This window comes from Bombina bombina, chromosome 9 (assembly GCF_027579735.1).
Source record: "Bombina bombina isolate aBomBom1 chromosome 9, aBomBom1.pri, whole genome shotgun sequence".
Taxonomy (NCBI): domain Eukaryota; kingdom Metazoa; phylum Chordata; class Amphibia; order Anura; family Bombinatoridae; genus Bombina; species Bombina bombina.
Window position 1 is genome coordinate 264,030,726 of NC_069507.1, and position 24,267 is coordinate 264,054,992.

Genomic DNA, 24,267 nt, shown 5'->3' on the forward strand with positions numbered 1-24,267 from the left:
TAGATTATGCATCATTTTTAAATATTTTTAATTATAAATATCGATACTTTGAAAATTCAACATCACAGCTTTACATGATTTTAAGGACATAAAACACCTTATATCTTTTGTTGTTCATATATCAGATATTATTGAAAGAATAAAAAGTACATGTTAGCAAAACTTAAGTTTAATAAATGGTTCTGTTTTTTTAAAACGTCCTTAAAGGTTAAAATGTACTTTATAGTATAGTACTCACTTTCTGCAGCTCTATTACATATGTTTAAGTATTTTAGCAACAATGTCATATAGTGCATTTGGCATTTTCCCGATACCCATCTAATTATAACTTCAACAAACTAAAATGTATGATGAATTCAGCAATGATAGTAAATTTTTAACTAAAAAAATGTAAATATTTATACAATTTGTGAATGTGTATATTTTTTCTGAAATTTTTTATATAAATTTGAATAGTAATTGTTAGTCTTAAATACTATAGAAAATGTGTAAATAGACATAATAAAAATAATTTGTTTTTATCTAAATTTTATTTTTAGTTACTGTTCTTAAAATTCATATTCTAATGTTGTACGTGTTTTCAATGTTATAGGTGTTCGTGCATTACTACAGACTATGAAGGACAGTTCAATGTCATTATTCAATGGCATGTAATGATTGAATTGCAATCTTCAGTTTGTTAACATATTAATGTAAACTAAACATTATTAATACATATATTACATGTATTACACAGAAGATCAGGTCGAAATCACGTTGGAACCTCTGGTTGAGGATTCTGTATGTCCAGAAGATGAGGATGAGACACAGATAGAGGGATACACACCAGAGGGACCAAATCCACCTAATTTTAAAACGCCACAAAATATAATGGTCAATGAATCAGAGGAAGATGAAAGAACTGAAGAATTGAGAAACCAACAAGATGTACCAGGCATGGAAAATGATATACAAAACCTTACCGACATGGCTTTGGCATTTAGGAATAAGCAAAGTGAATTTGTTAAGGAAATGTTAAGATTGCAAGAAGAAAGAAATGCAATATTAAAAGCAGATTCTGAATTTAAGAGGGATTATTACAACAAAAAATTAGACATTTTGAATAGAAGATTTTCAAATCAATGCACTTTATATTGTTGAAAATATTTTTTTTATGTTTCTTTTATGTTTCTTTTTGAAAAGTTTTGCACTCAAATGTATTGAATGTTTAAGTTTATAATGAAAACCAGTTAAAAGTTTGAAAATGTTTAATATAAATAATTGTTTTTTAAATAAGAAAAATAATAATACATTATTTTAAAAAATACAATCTGTTGATTTTTTTAAACTTTATTAATCAAATCGAATTGAATTTATTTTATTAACAAATAAACAAAAAAGTTTTTTTTCTCTCTCAGATTACATAACGAGATTAAATTATGATTTTGGAGGATTATTCATATTAAATTTTAAACAATTCCGATGTTAGCCATGGTTTCTGTAATAACAATAAAAAAGAAAAAAATGAATTTACATTACTCAAATTTGATTCAAAAATATCATTTAAAAATCAGCACTTACATGAGAAATATTTTTCAATAATTTCAGTATGGTTTTGAACACCGGCCCTAGTAGTGTGCCTGTTTAATATGTCTTGGGGGACATAAATATCATCTATAGGATGCTCTGGACACAATTCATCTAGGTTTCCTTGAGAAATGGCAATGCTATGCAACATGCAGCAGACAAGAATTATGTCATTGCACTTCTCCGGTGAGTATTGCAGGTCTCCTCCTGAACGGTCCAACACCCTATATCGCATCTTTAAAACACCGAAAGTTCTCTCTATAGCACTTCTTGTGCTACGCTGTGACTCATTAAATTTTAACTCTGCACGTGTATGAGGCGATGGTACTAGGGTCAAAAACCATTGCCTACACGGATAACCACTGTTGCCTAAAAAAAAAAAAACATTACATGTAATAAAAGTTTCAAAATGGAATGTGAAATCTATATGTACTTTTAGGAATAAAAAATAGAAAATAAAATTAAAAAAATAAAATAAAACAATTTCAAAATGAAAAATAATTTTCAGTAATCAATATTACCTTGTGTTTATTCATTACTATATGGTATATACATTGAAAAAAAGTTAATGTCCTTCAAATTTTGAAAAATAAAAACAAAAATAAATGGATATTATAATATCCATTTTGATTAAATACATAGATTAATTATTTTTTTTTATGTTACAATAACACAAAATAAAATAATGTTATATTCACCCAATAGCCAACCATGTGGCATGTCTCCACGTTCAAACAATGTAAATAATGCAGATTGTTTGAGAATGTGGTAATCATGTCAGGAACCAGGAAATCCATAACGCACATCCCAAATTTTTAGGTTGGCATCACACACGGCCTGAACATTCAATGAATGGCAGCTTTTTCTATTCCTATATTGCTCCTCCCTTAAAGATGGTGGTCTTAAAGCTATATGGGTGCAATAAATGGCCCCAAGAACATTAGGCATACCAGCTACTTGATAAAATGAGGCCTTTACTGTGTGCCATTCTTGCACATTCCTGGGCATGAAAATAAACGTATTAAGATGTTTCAAAATTGATTTTAAAACAATCCTTAGATGTCTGCAAAATGAAGGCTGGCTCATGCCCACCACAGCACTAGAGACTGCCTGAAATGACCCAGTTGCCATGAAATGCAAAACAGCCAATAATTTTAAAAGTCCAGGTATTGCCCTTGTTCTTCTTGTCCTAGGGTCAATGTCATTTTGTATCAGGGAGTAAAGATTGATTATACTTTCCCTATTAATCCGAAATCTTTGCTTAATCTCCTTAGCGGACAATGCTTGTAGTCCAGACCGGGGTAGAAACACTCTTGGCACTCTTTGGTGTCTCCGTAAGGGCATATTACCATCAGCCAGAATATTTTCAAGGCCCCTTGCCAAAGAAATAGCAGCCAACAGTAAAAAATATTCCATCTTCTCTCACTAAAAAAACTGGAATAAATGCAATGTTCTCCACAGTGGATATGGAGAACCTTGAAGGTCGTAATTGTAGGAGAAGATTAGGTTTGCAAATTATGGCACAAAATAATGATACATAGGAAATTTGGTGATCATTCAGTGGATTTGCTAAAAATACAACCGAAAAAGCGCAGTTTTAAGCTTCATTTGGCGCACATGTGTGCTTTGGCGAGATCGAATACAGTGGTCGTATTTTTAGGTCATTCTTCAATTTTGGGCTTCATAAATAGGAGATAATTTATAACGGCGTATTAATAGGTGCAAATGTTGGAGAATTGCAATGATAAATGGAGCCCCTAGAGGTGTTAAGCTATCCTCTCTCACCAATAATTGAAACAAACAAACAATTACCATATAAGAATGTGACAAATATAATGTAACTGATTCCCATCCTTACCATTAGCTACTGAGTCAGCAGCTAAGTCATCTGTACAGGGTAGGTCACAGTGTTAATTTTGGCAGCAAATTTTGATTTAGTTTTAGTCGTAGTCTTTTGACTAAAATGCCATTTTAGTTTTAGTCGTATTTTAGTCATCTGAATTGTTTTAGTTTTAGTCGAATTTTAGTCGACTAAAATCGTACTGGCGATTTTAGTCGACTAAAATTCGACTAAAACTAAAATCTAATGGGTTAAATTGTGCATTATTTAAGCATTTATCTAGAATTTCCAATCCAAACTCATTATATATATATATATATATATATATACACTCCTGGATTAAAAATGTTATTATTTATGGTATTGGTATTAAGGTTCGAAGTTCGAACATAGTACATACAAAAGAATACAGACACAAATTTACTTTTAGCCGTTGTGGTAACGTCTTTATAAATAAAAGTAAGTTTCATAAACAAACAACACAAGAATATTGTTTTTTTGAATTTTTACAAACAGAAGTGCAACTGTACTGTTCAATCAATGTAATAATGCCATTGCACATTATTACCTGAATATAAAACCTTTTACAGTTCAAGTAAGTAACTTGTTATTGTTAACAGTACCCAAGTCCCAACACAACAATTCTGCAGCCAGCAAGTGCTACAAGGCAGCAGCAAAGGCACAGACAGCAAAATAAAAGCAAGTTTCATAAACAAACAAGAATATTGCTTTTTGACAAACAGAAGTGCAACTGTACTGTGTTCCCATTGCACATATTATTACCTGAATATAAAACCTTAACAGTTCAAGTAACTTACTAACTTGAACACAGTACGCAACAAAACAATTCTGCAGCCAGAGCCAGTGAGTGCTACAAGGCAGTAGCAAAGGCACAGACAGCAAAATAAAAGCAAGTTTGATTTTGCTGCTGCCTTGTAGCACTAGCTGGCTGCAGAATTGTTTAGTTGTGTACTGGTAAACAATTAACAAACAAGAATATTGTTTTTTGAATTTTGACAAAGAGAAGTGCAACTGTACTGTAATCCCATTGCACATATTATTACCTGAATATAAAACCTTTTAACAGTTCAAGTAACTTGTTAACCTTAACCGTACACAACAAAACAATTCTGCAGCCAGCTAGTGCTACAAGGCAGCAAAGGCACAGACAGCATAACTACTAAAGTAATTAACCAATACTAGAGGGGTAATGCTTATTTCTATAATAAGAATCAGTTACTAACTGACTCACTGGACGTGGACTGTTCACAATTTTTCACATCTTCACAGTTTATTGTTTCAAATTTCAACAATTCTAATTCTCAGATACATTTCAAAGAAAAAGTGCAGAGGCTACAAATACAATGCTAGCAGCTGTACTGTATGGAACTATATAACAATCACCACTTTTTATAACTCCTCTCTCTGTCTCAGCAAGCATTGACAATAGAGGTAAATATGTATCACACTAAGAACACCCCACTAACTTACAATGAGATGCATATTGTTACTATAGGAAGTGCTGTTAATACAGCAGATAATACTATTTATTCAGTGCTAAATTTGACAGCAAGTGAGCAGCACCTATAGCTTATCTATCTACTAGGGGCTGGAGTGGATTTACATTTCTGGCACCACATTGTAGACAGGTGCAAGGTAGGGAACCCTTACGCTGAGGTCCTGCTGCCAACTCCCCTAGGGGCAGAACCTGGGCCTGCCTGACGTAAAAAAATGATATGTGCCTACTCTGCCTAATTATAAATCTGTCTGAGACGTTTGTATAGGTTTAGGAAGTGCTGTCAGGAGTGAGTGAATACTATTCACTGCTAGATTCATTGACATGACATGATTCATCCATAGCAACAATATGCATCTAATTGAAAGTTACTGTAACTAAACTTACTGGTCTATTTTTCTTTTTCTTTAGTGTGATATATTTACCTCTATTATCAATGCTAAGAGAGAGAGAGAGAGAGAGGAGTTTATTGGTGGTGGTTGTTATTATAGTTCCACAGAAATTCTAATCCACACACACACTCACTTATGATATTGTAGCACTAGCCTTATGCATTTTTTCTATGACTGTCACTGTATTTGACAATTAGAACTGTTGAATTATTGATTCTTCCTATAGCAATAAGCAGTGAGTGAAACACAACCCAAACCCACAAGTATAGGTATGCTAAAAATGCTTAACATGTTATAAGTAACTGGAGAATAAAAACATTTCTATTTGTTTCGATTCATTTTAAGGAAAGCACTTCGTGCCAATATGACCCTTGCTCTATTCCGCCGGCCTCGAGAGAGGTCACCTGTGACACTGAATATTCTCTCTGCAAAGGCTTGAGAAGCTGGCATAGCCAACAGGTCTAATGCAAAAGGTTTTAACTGGTGATAAAAAGTATCATTCTTTGACAGCCAAAAATCTGTTCCAGTGTCGTCATCAGTGATGGGTTGTTGCAAAAGCTCTTCCTCCCTATATTTTCTGATCTGCTGCTCTATGCTGTTTGGGGAGGTCCTCTGCCTGGGTCTTCTGCGGCATTTTGAGAGAAACCGAAAGACTCTGTGCTTTGATGTGGATGGTGGGGCTTCTTCCTTTGATTTCTCAATATTCTCCTCTTCTGCAACTGCAAGTGCATCATCTTCTTCAGACAGATCCTCATCTTGTGTGTGGGGCAATGCTGATTTTCTTATCACATACTCCTCTGCCTGTTTAAGAAGTTCCTGAATATTTTCATCAGCCACATCAACAAGGGTTTCACAGACAGTAGGGTTGACAAAACAAGCAGCAGCTGCAAGTGGGGAGAACCTTTCATCTGTTGTATCTAAGAATGAAGCAAAACGCTGGTTTACATTCCCTTTCATTTTTTGTGCAATTGTGGCAAGGTCTTGGTAGCTAGTGTTCTGTTTAAAGTCATCAAGGTGACTGAGCAGATCAAAGAGGGCAGGGACAACCAGGGACATGGACATGGTGTCACTCTGGAGGGTTTTAGTATGTTCTGCAAATGGCAGCAGTAGATCATGCAATGATGTGAGCTTTTGCCATTCACTAGGGAGAAAGCTGTCCCATCCCATGTTGTTTGCGATTTGGCAGACCGAGTCTTTCACTTTGATGAGTCGTGCGATCATGTTGAATGTACTTGACCAGCGTGTGGGGCAGTCATTTAAAACAATAAGGCCACACTGCTCCAATATCTTCTGTGTTGCAACGGAAGACTTGCGGAAGAGTTTCACTACTGACCTTGCTTTATCAAGGATTCTCTTAACACTTGCCTCCTTCTGCACCATGTGGACCACAAGTTGTAAGGTATGCACCACACACGGTGTCCGGTCCATGTCGATCTGTTGGTACCTAAGAGGACAGAGCACAGTCAAATAAGCATAAAGTATAAAAAAGTTTTCCATTCAATTTTTTAAACCCTCAATATCTTAATTATGGGTGGGAATACTTTACACAAGATTACAATACAAAGTGTAAATGGAAAAATAACAACAAAAGATACAGCCCGCCCCCAACATCAATCTCATATCCATGTTAAAATTGACTGTGTCATCATGAAAAAGATTGAAAAAATAATAAAAATGGCTCACCGCAAATCATCAATTTCAGACTCAGACGACTCAGAGTCACTTTCCGTTATGGGGGAGTCTTCCTCACTAAAGCTGGGTGGTTCTTCTGCTGCTGCTGTGGTGTGTTTAAATGCTGCCACCATATTACTCCCATTGTCTGTTATCACTGTAAGGATCTTCTTCTTTGGTATGTCCCACTCTTGCAAGCATTTGTCCACACATGATTTGATTGACTGTGCAGTGTGTGGGTGTGCTACTTGTTCAAGGGCCAACAATATGTGATCAGCTTTATTTTGGTCAACACAAAAGTAGCACGCACTTATACCAAGGAATGAAGCTGTTAGTCCTTTTTTTGTCCACAAATCAGTGCAAATAGATACTCTCCGGGCAGCAGCCAGTCTCTTTTTGAATTTTTGTTTTTCATCTTCATAATGTTTGTCAATCAGATTATTTATTTTAGTTTTCTTTGGAACACTCAGTCTCCTATCTACGGTCGCCATCATGTTAACAAAGTCCTCATCTTCAATCGTTCTGACTGGTAATCCAGTGCGCCCAATCCATTTTGCTATGGCATCCTCCCTGGCCTGTTGTTCCTTAGAGTCAATTTTGTATTTTGAAGCACTTACAAGAGCTGTGTAAATATTTTGCTGTGGTGCACTGGCTTGACTTGGCCCATCATTGGATGTTTTCTGTATCTGTGGGGGTGAATAAGGTGGGGGGAAAAAATCAAATTATTCTGATTTTTCTTTCTCTCACGGTCACCCATCCACAGCACCAAGTTCAATTGTCTCTCTCTATATATATATACTACATTTTTGTCCCTTGCTTCCTGAGTCCCAGTTCCACCATATGTCACTCTCAAAAGGGTTAGTTATCTCATCAATCAATACAGGACAGCAGTGGTTTCTTTAGGCTTGTATTGGGACATAAAACAAGTGGGATAGGATAGAGACAAAATATAATTAATAATATGTATTTTAATTACTTTACCTGCAATTTTATACTGCCGTGCCTCGCCAGCCGAGTAGTCGACATTAACCCTTTCTTTTTAGTTTCTGAATTGTAAAGCTCTAACTCCCCCCACATCCCACACATTTCCTTCTATATATATTGTGTGTTTTTGTTGTTGTTGGAATTCCAAAATGCATAGGGATTATCCATAATATCTACTGGAACATGCCTAGAGAACTAGAAGCTGTGTGTGAACTCAGTTAAAATACAATGCCTGTGACTGTAAAACACTGAGGGGGTGGAGTTGGCTGCTCCAGGCCAGGGGGCAGCTTAGCTATAATGTAATTCATTTTGCTTAGTTTTGAAAATTATTAAAAAAAATTAGCCCGTTTAGCTTAGGATAATGGATATGCAGTTGAACAGATCTATTCTGAACCTGAACCAAACCAACCTGTTTTATGTCCCTTTAAGTTTAGTGAAAAGAAAACACCAGTTTGGCCTACCTGACTAAATAACTTTATCTTAAACAACCATTTAAGTGTGACTGTGCAGTGCATAGTACCTTTGTATGAATTTCGGGATGACTCATCTGCAAATGACGCTTCAAGTTTGTTGTATTTTTACCAGTGATTGCCACTCCACATGGTTTGCAAAGGGTCTTGTTCTCCTTAGCATCAAATGTAAAATGCATCCATAGATCTTCTCTTCTCTTTCTCCCAGACACTAACATTTCTGTGACTAGTGTCATCTGTATCTGTACAGTTTTTGCAGCAGTGTATGCTACCTGTTGGTGACTGGTGTTACCCAAAAAGAAAGATATTACTAGTACTAGACAAAATGGTAATAATACAGAAAAATGCTGTAATTGTTAAAGCAAGGGTCAGTCAGTCAGCTCAGCAGCAACCCCTCAGCCCCCACTCTGCTACTATTTCATTTTCAGGCCCATCAGATCAGATCAGATCAGTGCCCCTTCCTTATAAGTCACCTGCGCCACCCACCCAGGCCACCATTGAGCTGAGCCTGCCATGCCGATGCCAGATCCTCCTATATCCTTCCTAAATAAATACATGGACTTTGCAGTGACAGACTGTGAGATACACACTACACAGTGCACACACACAGACAGGAAGCCTGACACCTAAGAGTAGGGTAGGAGAATGCATTGCATGGCGACATAACCATGTGGCACTGGCAACGTGAACCGAACCGAGATCTTATACTAAAAATTCAGTAGACAAACACACAAGTCACTCACCACGTCACATTCAATTTCCACTCTCCAGACATGGAGGAATTCCAATTCCAACTCTTCCTCTTCTCTTCTGTGGTTTGCACTCAGTTGCACTGCAGGGCGTTGTTCCAGAAGTCCCGACTCCCTTAGGCAAACAGAGGGATCCTGCACCTGCAGCTGCGCCTGCGTCTCTCACTCTCTCTCCCAGACTCCCATGCGTGGCTGCGTGCATCTCACTCTAACAGACAGCGGTGGGTGGAGCTCAGAGGAAACTAAAAAGCGGAGGTTCAGGTGACGTCCCTCCCTCAGACCCTCACATTTTCGTTTCGGTTTCGTCCAATGACGAAAATTGTAATTGATTTTCGTCATATTTTTCGTCAATTGACTTAATGATAACTTCATTTTCGTTAACTTTTCGTCACTAAAAACGGCCGCTGACGAAAACATTTGACGAAAATATTTTCGTCAACGAAATTAACACTGGTAGGTCAGTGATGTCATAATCAGGAGGTGGGAGCTCATCATGTTCTTTCCCTGGAATACAATGTGTTCACACAAATGTCACACAATACAGCAGATATAAGGTAGTTAGATAACTACATGCTTCTATAATGACAATCCTAATTTAATTTCATGGTTAAAAAGGCTTTGTGTTATCCTATCCCTAAAGGGACAATCTACTCAAGAATTTGTAATGTTTAAAAAGAAAGCTAATCCCTTTATTACCCAATCCCCAGTTTTGCATAACCAACATGCGGCTAGATTACGAGTTTTGCAGTATGAGTAAAAAAGCAGCGTTAAGACTCATTTTCACTACCGCTGGTATTACGAGTCTTGCAGGTTTAGCTGTACTGCACACTTTTTTGGCCGTAACGCAACGTAATTACCACAGCTTTCAAAAAGTCATTTTTCAATGGGACTTCCATAGCGATGGTATTACGAGTCTGCCTGGGAGGCCAAAAAGTGAGCGGTACACCCTATACCGCCAAGATCCATACCGTAAACTGATAGTCAGTAGTTATGAGTTTTACACTACAAAACTCATAACTAAACTGCTAAAAAGTACACACCCATAAACTACCTATTAACCACTAAACTGAGGCCCTCCCTCATCGCAAACACTAAAATAAAATTATTAAACCCTAATCTGCCGCTCTGGACATCACCACCTCTATAATAAACATATTAACCCCTAAACCGCTGCACTCCCACATCACAAACACTAGTTAAATATTATTAATATAATATTCATCCTATTGGATCAGCCAATAGGATGAAAGTTCAATCCTATTGGCTGATTGCAAGAGTCAATAAGATTTTTTCAACCTTAATTCCGATTGGCTGATAGAAATCTATCAGTCAATCAGAATCTAAGGGATGCCATCTTGGATGACGTCATTTAAAGGGAAACCTCATTCGGAAGAATATGTCGATTGAAGAGGATGCTCCACGCCGGATGTCTTGAAGATAGAAAATGCCGTCTGGATAAAGACTTTTTACCCGGTTGGATGAAGACTTCTGCCCGGATGGATGAAGACTTCTGCCCGGTTGAATGAAGACTTCTGCCGGCTTCATTGAGGATGGATGTCGGGTCTTCAAAAACTGTAAGTGGTTCTTCGGGGGTTAGTGTTAGGCTTTTTCTAAGGGTTTATTGGGTGTGTTTTATTTTTAGATTAGGGTTTTGGGCAGAAAAAGAGGTAAATGCCCTTTTCAGGGCAATGGGGAGCTTAGGTTTTTTAGGTAGAATTTTATTTGGGGGGTTGGTTGTGTGGGTGGTGGGTTTTACTGTGGGGGTGTGTTTGTAATTTTTTTTACAGGTAAAAGAGCTGATTTCTTTGGGGCAATGCCCCGCAAAAGACCCTTTAAAGGGCTATTGGTAGTTTAGTTTAGGCTAGTTTTTTTTTTATTTTGATAGGGCTATTAGATTAGGTGTTATTAGTTTAAATATCTGCTAATTTCTTTTTTATTTTATGTAATTAAGTGTTTGTTTGTTTTTTGTAATTTAGTTAATTGCAGTGTAAGGTTAGGTGTTAGTGTAAGACAGGTTAGGCTTTATTTTACAGGTAAATGTGTATTTATTTTAGCTAGGTAGCTAGTAAATAGTTAATAACTATTTAGTAACTATTCTACCTAGTTAAAATAAATACAAACTTGCCTGTGAAAGTGAAATTAAAATAAAACCTAAGATAGATACAATGTAACTATTAGTTATATTGTAGCTAGCTTAGGGTTTTTTTTACAGGTAAGTATTTAGTTTTAAATAGGCTTTATTTAGTTATTAATATTAGGTTTTATTTAGATTTATTTTAATTACATTAAAGTTAGTGGGTCTTAGAGTTTGGGTTAGACTTAGGGTTAGGTTTAGGGGTTAATAAATTTAGTATAGCGGCGGCGACGTTGGGGGCATCAGATTAGGGGTTAATAAGTGTAGGTAGGTTGTGGCGACATTGAGGGCTGGAGATTAGGGGTTAATAACATTATGTAGGTGTCGGCGATGTTGGGGGCAGCAGATTAGGGGTTAATAAGTATAATGCAGGTGTTGGCGATGTCGGGGCGGCAGATTAGGGGTTAATAAGTATAATGCAGGTGTCGGCGATGTTGGGGGCGACAGATTAGGGGTTAATAAGTATAATGTAGGTGTCGGCGATGTCGGGGCGGCAGATTAGGGGTTAATAAGTATAAGATTAGGGGTGTTTAGACTTGGGGTTCATGTTAGGGTGTTAGGTGTAAACATACATTTTGTTTCCCCATAGGAATCAATGGGGCTGTGTTACGCAGCTTTACGCTGCTTTATTGCAGGTGTTAGGCTTTTTTTCAGCAGGCTCTCCCCATTGATGTATATGGGGAAATCGTGCACGAGCACGTAAAACCAGCCTACCGCAGCTTTCAGCAGCGCTGGTATTGGAGTGTGGTATGGAGCTCAATTTTGCTCTACGCTCACTTTTTGCCTGCTAATGTCGGGTTTTTATAAACCTGTAATACCAGTGCTGAAGGGAAGTGAGTGATGACAATAACTTGCAAGTTAGTACCGCACCGCTCATAACGCAAAACTCGTAATCTAGCCGATGGTTATTAACTTAATATACTTTTTACCTCTGTGATTACCTTGTAGCTAAACCTCTGCAGACTGTCCCCTTATTTCAGTTCTTTTGAAAGACATGCATTTCAGCCAATCAGTGCTGTCTCATAAGTAATGCCAAAGGAGTGAGCACACATGAACTAGTGCTGTCTAGCTGTATAAAATGTTACAATGCACTGAGATAAGAGGTTGCCATCAAGAGCTTAGAAATTAGCATATGAGCCTACCTAGGTTTAGCTGTCAACAAAGAATAACAAAGGAAAAAAGCTAATTTGATGATAAAAGTAAATTGGAAAGTTGTTTAAAATTGCCTGCCTTATATGAATCATGAAAGTTTAGTTTTGACTTGACGGTCCTTTTAAAGTTTTACTTTTTCCATAAAATTAAACCTATATCTTAAAGCGACAGTTCACCCAAAAATTTTCTCCCCATTAAATTGTTTAAAATCATTAATTTTACCTGCTGGAGGCCTAGATTTAGAGTTTGGCGGTAGCCGTGAAAACCAGCGTTAGAGGCTCCTAACGCTGGTTTTAGGCTACCGCCGGTATTTGGAGTCACTGAAAATAGGGTCTAACGCTCACTTTTCAGCCGCGACTTTTCCATACCGCAGATCCCCTTACGTCAATTGCGTATCCTATCTTTTCAATGGGATCTTCCTAACGCCGGTATTTAGAGTCGTTTCTGAAGTGAGCGTTAGAGCTCTAACGACAAAACTCCAGCCGCAGAAAAAAAGCAGGAGTTAAGAGCTTTCTGGGCTAACGCCGGTTCATAAAGCTCTTAACTACTGTACCCTAAAGTACACTAACACCCATAAACTACCTATGTACCCCTAAACTGAGGTCCCCCCACATCGCCGCCACTCAAATTTTTTTTTTAACCCCTAATCTGCCGACCGCAAAGCGCCGCCAGCTAAATTATCCCTATGTACCCCTAATCTGCTGCCCCTAACCCCGCCGACCCCTGTATTATAATTATTAACCCCTAACCTGCCCCCCACAACGTCGCCGCCAGCTACTTACAATAATTAACCCCTAATCTGCCGACCGCAAAGCGCCGCCACCTACATTATAGCTATGTACCCCTAATCTGCTGCCCCTAACACCGCCGACCCCTGTATTATATTTATTAACCCCTAACCTGCCCCCCTCAACGTCGCCGACACCTGCCTCCACTGATTAACCCCTAATCTGCCGAGCGGACCGCACCGCTACTATAATAAATGTATTAACCCCTAATCCGCCTCACTAACCCTATCATAAATAGTATTAACCCCTAATCTGCCCTCCCTAACATCGCCGACACCTAACTTCAATTATTAACCCCTAATCTGCCGACCGGAGCTCACCGCTACTATAATAAATGGATTAACCCCTAAAGCTAAGTCTAACCCTAACACTAACACCCCCCTAACTTAAATATAATTTAAATCTAACGAAATTAATGAACTATTATTAAATAAATTAATCCTATTTAAAGCTAAATACTTACCTGTAAAATAAATCCTAATATAGCTACAATATAAATTATAATTACATTGTAGCTATTTTAGGATTAATATTTATTTTACAGGCAACTTTGTATTTATTTTAACCAGGTACAATAGCTATTAAATAGTTAAGAACTATTTAATAGTTACCTAGTTAAAATAATAACAAAATTACCTGTAAAATAAATCCTAACCTAAGTTCTAATTAAACCTAACACTACACTATCAATAAATTAATTAAATAAAATACCTACAATTACCTACAATAAAACCTAACACTACACTATCATTAAATAAATTAAATACAATTCCTACAAATAACTACAATGAAATAAACTAACTAAAGTACAAAAAATAAAAAAGAACTAAGTTACAAAAAATAAAAAAATATTTACAAACATCAGAAAAATATTACAACAATTTTAAACTAATTACACCTACTCTAAGCCCCCTAATAAAATAACAAAGACCCCCAAAATAAAAAAATGCCCTACCCTATTCTAAATTAATAAAGTTAAAAGCTCTTTTACCTTACCAGCCCTGAACAGGGCCCTTTGCGGGGCATGCCCCAAGAAAATCAGCTCTTTTGCCTGTAAAAAAAAACATACAATACCCCCCCCCCCCAACATTACAACCCACCACCCACATACCCCTAATCTACCCCAAACCCCCCTTAAATAAACCTAACACTAAGCCCCTGAAGATCTTCCTACCTTGTCTTCACCTCACCAGGTATCACCGATCCGTCCTGACATCCGGTGCTGAAGAGGTCCAGAAGAGGCTCCAAAGTCTTCCTCCTATCCGGCAAGAAGAGGACATCCGGACCGGCAACCATCTTCTTCCAAGCGGCATCTTCTATCTTCTTCCATCCGGTGCGGAGCGGGTCCATCTTGAAGCAGCCGACGCGGATCCATCCTCTTCTTCCGGCGTCTCCCGACGAATGACGGTTCCTTTAAGGGACGTCATCCAAGATGGCGTCCCTCGAATTCCGATTGGCTGATAGGATTCTATCAGCCAATCGGAATTAAGGTAGGAATATTCTGATTGGCTGATGGAATCAGCCAATCAGAATCAAGTTCAATCCGATTGGCTGATCCAATCAGCCAATCAGATTGAGCTCGCATTCTATTGGCTGTTCCGATCAGCCAATAGAATGCGAGCTCAATCTGATTGACTGATTGGATCGGCCAATCGGATTGAACTTGATTCTGATTGGCTGATTCCATCAGCCAATCAGAATATTCCTACCTTAATTCCGATTGGCTGATAGAATCCTATCAGCCAATCGGAATTCGAGGGACGCCATCTTGGATGACGTCCCTTAAAGGAACCGTCATTCGTCGGGAGACGCCGGAAGAAGAGGATGGATCCGCGTCGGCTGCTTCAAGATGGACCCGCTCCGCACCGGATGGAAGAAGATAGAAGATGCCGCTTGGAAGAAGATGGTTGCCGGTCCGGATGTCCTCTTCTTGCCGGATAGGAGGAAGACTTTGGAGCCTCTTCTGGACCTCTTCAGCACCGGATGCCAGGACGGATCGGTGATACCTGGTGAGGTGAAGACAAGGTAGGAAGATCTTCAGGGGCTTAGTGTTAGGTTTATTTAAGGGGGGTTTGGGGTAGATTAGGGGTATGTGGGTGGTGGGTTGTAATGTTGGGGGGGGGTATTGTATGTTTTTTTTTACAGGCAAAAGAGCTGATTTTCTTGGGGCATGCCCCGCAAAGGGCCCTGTTCAGGGCTGGTAAGGTAAAAGAGCTTTTAACTTTATTAATTTAGAATAGGGTAGGGCATTTTTTTATTTTGGGGGTCTTTGTTATTTTATTAGGGGGCTTAGAGTAGGTGTAATTAGTTTAAAATTGTTGTAATATTTTTCTGATGTTTGTAAATATTTTTTTATTTTTTGTAACTTAGTTCTTTTTTATTTTTTGTACTTTAGTTAGTTTATTTCATTGTAGTTATTTGTAGGAATTGTATTTAATTTATTTAATGATAGTGTAGTGTTAGGTTTTATTGTAGGTAATTGTAGGTATTTTATTTAATTAATTTATTGATAGTGTAGTGTTAGGTTTAATTAGAACTTAGGTTAGGATTTATTTTACAGGTAATTTTGTTATTATTTTAACTAGGTAACTATTAAATAGTTCTTAACTATTTAATAGCTATTGTACCTGGTTAAAATAATTACAAAGTTACCTGTAAAATAAATATTAATCCTAAAATAGCTACAATGTAATTATAATTTATATTGTAGCTATATTAGGATTTATTTTACAGGTAAGTATTTAGCTTTAAATAGGATTAATTTATTTAATAATAGTTAATTAATTTCGTTAGATTTAAATTATATTTAAGTTAGCGGGGTGTTAGTGTTAGGGTTAGACTTAGCTTTAGGGGTTAATCCATTTATTATAGTAGTGGTGAGCTCCGGTCGGCAGATTAGGGGTTAATAATTGAAGTTAGGTGTCGGCGATGTTAGGGAGGGCAGATTAGGGGTTAATACTATTTATGATAGGGTTAGTGAGGCGGATTAGGGGTTAATACATTTATTATAGTAGCGGTGCGGTCCGCTCGGCAGATTAGGGGTTAATAAGTGTAGGCAGGTGTCGGCGACGTTGAGGGGGGCAGATTAGGGGTTAATAAATATAATATAGGGGTCGGCGGTGTTAGGGGCAGCAGATTAGGGGTACATAGGGATAATGTAAGTAGCGGCGGTTTACGGAGTGGCAGATTAGGGGTTAATAATAATATGCAGGGGTCAGCGATAGCGGGGGCGGCAGATTAGGGGTTAATAAGTGTAAGGTTAGGGGTGTTTAGACTCGGGGTACATGTTAGAGTGTTAGGTGCAGACGTAGGAAGAGTTTCCCCATAGGAAACAATGGGGCTGCGTTAGGAGCTGAACGCGTCTTTTTTGCAGGTGTTAGGTTTTTTTTCAGCTCAAACAGCCCCATTGTTTCCTATGGGGATATCGTGCACGAGCACGTTTTTGAGGCTGGCCGCGTCCATAAGCAAATCTGGTATCGAGAGTTGCATTTGCGGTAAAAATGCTCTACGCTCCTTTTTTGGAGCCTAACGCAGCATTTTTTTGGACTCTCGATACCAGAGTTATTTTTATGGTGCGGCCAGAAAAAAGCCCGCGTAGCTAACGCACCCCCTTGGCCGCCAAACTCCAAATCTAGCTGGGAGTGTTTTAAATTGTTTATAAGTAGCTCCTTTACCCCTATTTTGGCATTTGAAATAGCTGATTTAGCCTGTGGTATCCCAACCTATACTGAAACTTTCTATACTGAAATATATTCTATTGAATAGTCTAAGTAAACACAGCCAGCAGAAGAGATTGCACTCTCAGTGGGGACATGATAGTTAAGTAATAAAATGATAATTTTCCATTGTTCTCTCTAAGTATTGAGCTTTGGTTTTCTAGACAAATATAAGATAAAGAAGCAAGTGTGTGTACACAAAGTGATAACATAATGAGATCTGATATTACCTGAAGCCCAACCCATTGTAATAGGCTGTGGTTTAAAAGCACAAAACCAGCTACCTCATATACACAAATAAACAGAAAAATGCAATTTCTCATAAATTTTATACTCTGCATCTGGTATAACAAGTCATTGACAATACATTAATATAAAAACAATTTTACAGTGCACTGTCCCTTTAACTTAGTCCTAACCATATTTCTAACCCTATTCTTAACCTTATCTCTAACCTTAGTCCTAACCCTATCTCTAACCTTAGTCCTAAAGCTATCTCTTATCCTAGTCCTAACCCTATCTCTAACCCTAGTCCTAACCCTATCTCTAACCCTAGTCCTAACCCTATCTCTAACCCTAGTCCTAAAGCTATCTCTTATCCTAGTCTTAAACATACATCTTAAACTATTCCTAACCCTATTCCTAATCCTAACCCTATCTCTAACCCTAGTCCTAACCTTATCTCTAACCTTAGTCCTAACCCTATCTCTAACCCTAGTCCTAAAGCTATCTCTTATCCTAGTCCTAAAGCTATCTCTTATCCTAGTCTTAAACATACATCTTAAACTATTCCTAACCCTATTCCTAATCCTAACCCTATCTCTAACCCTATTCCTAACCCTATCTCTAACCCTGGTCCCAACCCTATCTCTAAACCTAGTACTAATCCAATATTTCAACACTAGTTCTAACAATATCTCTAACCTTAGTCCTAACCCTATTTCTAACCATAGTCCTAATCCCATCTCTCACACTAGTCCTAACCCTATCTCTAACCCTAGTCCTAACCCTATGTCTAACCTTAGTATTAAATTAATCTCCAAGCCTAGCTCTAACCCTATCTAGCCATATTCTTAAATTTATCTCTAGCTCTTGTCCTAACCCTAAACACCATGTCAACAGACTCACTACTAAACTATACTGAGGCAGGTGATTAACATTGTAGCAAGGTGAGTACAAATTTATATTCTTGCTCATTCAGATTGTTTGGTTTGATGTCACAGTTGAATATCTTATAACTAAACTAATTTAGAATATGTTCATTATATGTGCTATATGGTACATAATGAGTCAACTATTTATCAGTTACAGAAGCAATTGAAATGATCCTATAAAAAATGGATACATGTATCATCTCAAATTGAAATTTTAACATAAAATAACCCAGCAATTTAGTAAATTTAGATATTTGTTAATGCATAGTTTATAAGGCCAGAAATATACTGACATTACATTTTTATTTGCCATTATAGGTTCACCACTGTTAGATGTAAGATCTAAGTTCTAATTTCATGGCGTAAATTCATCATAACAACTGCACATTGTCATAAATAATCTGGCATTTCCCAGGGTTGTCACACAGCTTCCTGCACTGCTAGTAAATCTAGTAATCTGGCATTTCCCAGGGTTGTCACACAGCTTCTTGCACTGCTAGTAAATCTAGTAATCTGGCATTTCCCAGGGTTGTCACACAGCTTCTTGCACTGCTAGTAAATCTAGTAATCTGGCATTTCCCAGGGTTGTCACACAGCTTCTTGCACTGCTAGTAAATCTAGTAATCTGGCATTTCCCAGGGTTGTCACACAGCTTCTTGCACTGCTAGTAAATCTAGTAATCTGGCATTTCCCAGGGTTGTCACACAGCTTCCTGCACTGCTAGTAAATCTAGAAATCCTGCATTTCCCAGGGTTGTCACACAGCTTCCTGCACTGCTAGTAAATCTAGTAATCTGGCATTTCCCAGGGTTGTCACACAGCTTCTTGCACTGCTAGTAAATCTAGTAATCTGGCATTTCCCAGGGTTGTCACACAGCTTCTTGCACTGCTAGTAAATCTAGTAATCTGGCATTTCCCAGGGTTGTCACACAGCTTCCTGTACTGCTAGTAAATCTAGAAATCTGGCATTTCCCAGGGTTGTCACACAGCTTCCTGCACTGCTAGTAAATCTAGTAATCTGGCATTTCCCAGGGTTGTCACACAGCTTCTTGCACTGCTAGTAAATCTAGTAATCTGGCATTTCCCAGGGTTGTCACACAGCTTCTTGCACTGCTAGTAAATATGAACTGAGTTAATCAATAAACATCTCAGCACTAAAAAGCAGAAACTATTACAGATATGATGCTCTTAAGGAATAAATCCCATCCGCACATGGTACATGGAAGCCCAGTGATATAATAAGATCTTATTTAAAGGAAGCAGCATAATTTATTATGTCCCTGTATTTCTTATCTATGTGTTAGTTTCCCTTTAATATTATACTGGAAACCTGTACAATATACTCTTATTACATTTTGCTGTTCAGCAAATAAATAAAACTTATAAGAAAAAGTAGTTTTTAGAAACTAGATTTTGAATCCTGATTGTTTAATTCACAATTATCTCTTTGTAAGATGCCGAGAATTATATTTGTGTGTCTTATCCAGTTGTTTTCATGTTTGTTCTACAGCAAAATCACCAAAACAAATATAGTAATGCAAAAGTGACAGCATCACAAATGAATATATTGTTTTACACTATATAGAGCTAGATTACAAGAGGAACGCTAATACATGAGCGAAAAGAGGTTTATCATGGGTGTTTGCATGCGTCCAGTTTTTCGCTCATATTACAAGTTGAAAGTAAAAGCGATCGCTTCATCACAATTGAATTTAACGCTCATACGGATAGCGCGACCTCAGAGCTCTGGTTAACTGTTTCACCCCCCAAAAAAGGGTCACAAAACATATAAAAAAAAAACTCTAAAAAGTTACACTCATAGTAACACCATCTAATAAAAAATATTGCACAAAAAAAAAAAAAGTTGTAGGGGTTCAAAGATATATTCATATATATATATTGTCCCATAGATGAGCACTCTCACTTCCAAATTCAGCTGCCAGGGTGCTAGTGAATAGTAGATATCAATAACAAAAACTTATTGTTATATAAATGTTTGGTGTTTGGAAAGACCAGTGAGTGCAAGTTTTTCTTACATATATATATATATATATATATATATATATGTGTGTTTGTGCATAAAAAATCATATATATATATATATATATATATATTTATGAATAAATAGAACATATTCTTCTATATGAAGAACACTTTGAAATATTCATATTTCCATGTCGTTAGCGCACTTGAGAATATGTGATAGGTTTTGCTCTATTGATTTCTATGGATTAATACGTTAACCCGCGCACAATATTCTAACCAGCTTTTTACATGTTTTGGGTTAGCTCGCGAGCAAAAATGTTTTACTTGCAACTTGTAATAGGAGCGCTACACGACACGTGCAAAAAGCTAACTTCTAGCGGAATTAACACTCGAGCGGGAGCATTAAATACCTCTCCACTTGTAATCTGGCCCATAAGGTCAGCTACTCAGAGACAGAGACCAATGCAGACTGCAGCTTTAATCATTTAACAGCTCAGGCTGACATATGAGCAAAATGCAAACGCATGGATATTACCTTCAATATCAAGTGTCAGGGTCATTTTATTCTCAATAGAGTTTTCCACATCATCATAACCATACGGGGGAAATAACCCTGTGGAAAAACAACATCATTGCGGGTTAAGTGAAGCCCTGTATATTACCAGCTTGTGCTTTGGTGCTTAGCGAGAACATTTTATAATTTCACAACATGGCCAGTTCTTTTCTATAACCCTGTATTTCTTGCTATCAGTAACATAACGATAAGTCTCAATCCATTAGATGCTTTATATTGTATCAGGCATATATATGTATATTATGTTATAATGATATTATGTCATCTGTTTATAGGAACCTCTTTTAGTTGTTTAAAGGGACAGTCAACACCAAAAGGTTTATTGTTTAAAAAAAAGTTAATTCCTTTATTACCCATTCCCCAGTTTGGCATAACCAACACAGTTATAATAATACATGTTTTAACTCTGTAATAACCTTCTACCCAAGTTTCTGCTGACTGCCCCCTTATTTCAGTTCTTTTGACAGACTTGCATTTTAGCCAATCAGTGCTCACTCCTAGGTCACTTCACGTGCATGAGCTCAATGTTATCTATATGAAACACATGAACTAATGCCCTCCAGTGTTCAAAATGCGTTCAGATTAGAGACAGTCTTCAAGGTCTAACAAATTAGCACATGAACCTTCTAGGTTTAGCTTTCAACTAAGAATAGCAAGAGAACAAAGCAAAATTGATGATAAAAATAAATTGGCAAGTTGTTTAAAATTACATTACTATTTAAATCATGAAAGTTTTTTTGGGACTTGACTGTCCCTTTAACATCTTTTTTTTATCAGATGAAAGAGCTGCTTTAAATCAGGAATGCTACACAGTACTGTGATCATGTTGTAGGGACATATAACTGTATTTATTCATTATGATTTTCACAATCTCAGATACACCATGTAAACAAGTGACATACAGAATTTAACTGATTCCCATCCTTACCATTAGCTCCTAAGTCTGCAGGTAAGTCCATTGTACCAGATAGGTCAGTACTGTGATAATCACGTGGTGGGGACTCATCAATTTCTGTCTCTGTAATACAATGTGTCACACAACACATCAGATGTAAGATGGTTGAATTTGAACATCACATGATTGTATTATGCTAATACTAATTATTAATTTAATGCAGAACCTGACACCCTAAACTTACTGTACAGCTTCTAAATTTAATGTCTGATTCAAACTTTGAAGGGAATTTTTGTGAAGCATTTAAGATTTAATAAAATCTAGATAATATAACACTATTAAAAGTAACCACATGCAAACTGTATAACCACTAAATGGTTAACTACTCCAGTACAGCAATATTGGGGGTGCTGGGATATCTTGAAATTGATGGCATTGGCAGTTAAATAATTTGGCTGTAGTCATGTATCCCACATAACAATATCCCATCACCACTCTGTATACTAACTCATTTTAATACCTTTAGATTTTTAGACTTTAGACTTTACCCAGACCAAAATCAAACTTTAAACGTAATCCTAACTATAGACTTAATCTCAACTATAGACTTAATCCTAACTCTAGACCTAATCCTAACTCTTTATCTAATCCTAACTCTAGACCTAATCCTAACTCTAGACCTAATATTAACTCTATATCTAATCCTAACTCTAGACCGAATCATAACTCTATACCTAATCTTAACTGTGATTTTAATCCTAACTGTTACCCTAATGCTAACGTTATCCTTATCCCTAACTCCAAACCTAATTCTAACTCTATATATAATCCTAATTCTAGACCTAATCCTAGTTCAATATCTAATCCTAACTCTAGACCTAACTCTAGCTCTATATCTAATCCAAACTCTAGACCTAATCCTAGCTATATATCAAATCCTAACTCAAGACAAAATCCTAACTCTAAACCTAATCCTAACGCTATATATAATCCTAACTCTATATCTAATCCTAATTCTAGACCTAATTCTAACTCTATATCTAATCCTAAATCTAGATCTAATCCTGTCTCTAGGCCTAATCCTAACTGTGATCTGAATCCTAACTGTGATCCTAATCCTAACTGTGATCCTAATCATAACTGTGACCCTAATCATAGCTCTAGCCTTATATCTAACTCTAGACCTAATAATAAATATATATCTAGTCCTAACTCTAGTCCTGAACCTAACTCTATATCTAATCGAAACTCTAGACCTAATCCTAACTCTATATCTAATCCTAACTCTAGACCTAATCATAACTCTAGACCTAATCCTAACCCTTGACCTAATCCTAACTCTTGATCTAATCCTAACTCTAGACCTAATCCTAACTCTATATCTAATCCTAACTGTAGATATAATCCTAACTCTATATCTAATCCTAAATCTAGACCTAATCCTAACTCTAGACCTAATCCTAACTGTGATCCGAATCCTAACTGTGATCCTAATCCTAACTCTAGACCTAATCCTAACTGTGACCCTAATCCTAACTCTATCCTTAACCTTAACTCTAAACCTAATCCTAATTTTAAACCTAATCCTAACTCTAGACCTAATCCTAACTCTAGACCTAATCTTAAATCTAGACATAATCCTAACTCTAGACCTAATCCTAACTGTGATCCTAATCCTGTCTGTGATCCTAACCCTAACCATGATCCTAATCCTAATTTATCCTTAACTCTAAACCTAATCCTAACTCTATATATAATCCTAAATCTAGACCTAATCATTGTTGTGATCTGAATCCTAACTGTGATCCTAATCCTAACTGTGATCCTAATCCTAACTTTGATCCTAATCATAACTGTGACCCTAATCATAACTCTAGCCTTATCCCTAACTCTAGACCTAATAATAAATATATATCTAATCCTAAATCTAGACCTGATCCTAACTCTATATCTAATCCAAACTCTAGACATAATCCTAACTCTAGACCTAATCCTAACTCTAGACCTAATCCTATCTCTAGACCTAATCCTAACTCTAGACCTAATCCTAACTCTAGACCTAATCCTAACTCTAGACCTAACCATAACTCTATATCTAATCCTAACTCTAAACCTAATCCTAACTCTATAGCTAATCCTAACTCTAGACATAATCCTAACTCTAGACCTAATCCTAACTGTGATCCTAATCCTAATTTATCCTTAACTCTAAACCTAATCCCAACTCTAAATCTAATCCTAACTCTAGACCTAATCCTAACTCTATATATAATCCTAAATCTATACCTAATCCTTACTGTGATCTGAATCTTAACTGTGATTCAAATACTAACTGTGATCCTAATCCTAACTGTGACCCTAATCATAACTCTAGACTTATCCCTAACTCTAGACCTAATAATAAATATATATCTAATCCTAACTCTAGCTCTAATCCTATTTCTAGACCTAATCCTTATCCTAACTCTAGACCTAATACTAACTCTAGACCTAATCTTAACTCTAGACCTAACCCTATATCTAATCCTAACTGTAGACCTAATCCTAACTCTATATCTAATCCTAAATCTAGACCTAATCCTAACTCTAAACCTAATCCTAACTGTGAACCGAATCCTAACTGTGATCCTAATCCTAACTCTAGACCTAATCCGAACTGTGACCCTAATCCTAATTCTAGC

At 36.9% G+C, this 24,267-nt stretch overlaps 2 protein-coding genes across 2 annotated transcripts in view; both read right to left on the minus strand.

Moving 5' to 3' along the window:
* Positions 1-5,635: 5,635 nt before the first annotated feature.
* Positions 5,636-8,675, minus strand: LOC128640567 (E3 SUMO-protein ligase ZBED1-like). The gene is made up of 3 exons (XM_053693038.1): positions 8,490-8,675; positions 6,998-7,671; positions 5,636-6,758 (listed from the first exon to the last, which is right to left on the minus strand). Exons 1-3 carry the CDS (start codon positions 8,673-8,675, stop codon positions 5,636-5,638), a joined length of 1,983 nt encoding a protein of 660 aa, XP_053549013.1.
* A 904-nt stretch (positions 8,676-9,579) lies between these two features.
* LOC128640568 (scavenger receptor cysteine-rich type 1 protein M130-like) overlaps positions 9,580-24,267 on the minus strand; it is a 296,798-nt gene continuing 282,110 nt past the window's right edge. Inside the window, exons 17-19 of the mRNA XM_053693039.1 lie at positions 21,620-21,709; positions 20,653-20,730; positions 9,580-9,692 (exon numbers count right to left, since the gene is read on the minus strand). Of these exons, the coding sequence (XP_053549014.1) occupies positions 9,580-9,692; positions 20,653-20,730; positions 21,620-21,709 (281 nt within the window). The remainder of the gene's footprint in view (positions 9,693-20,652; positions 20,731-21,619; positions 21,710-24,267) is intronic.

Coding starts and splice junctions, on each gene's coding strand:
- LOC128640567 (XM_053693038.1), bottom strand. CDS start 8,675: ATGACACTAGTCACAGAAATGTTAGTGTCTGGGAGAAAGAGAAGAGAA. Junction 7,672..8,489: donor ATCCCGAAATTCATACAAAG/GTACTATGCACT, acceptor TCACCCCCACAG/ATACAGAAAACATCCAATGA. Junction 6,759..6,997: donor TCTGAAATTGATGATTTGCG/GTGAGCCATTTT, acceptor CTGTCCTCTTAG/GTACCAACAGATCGACATGG.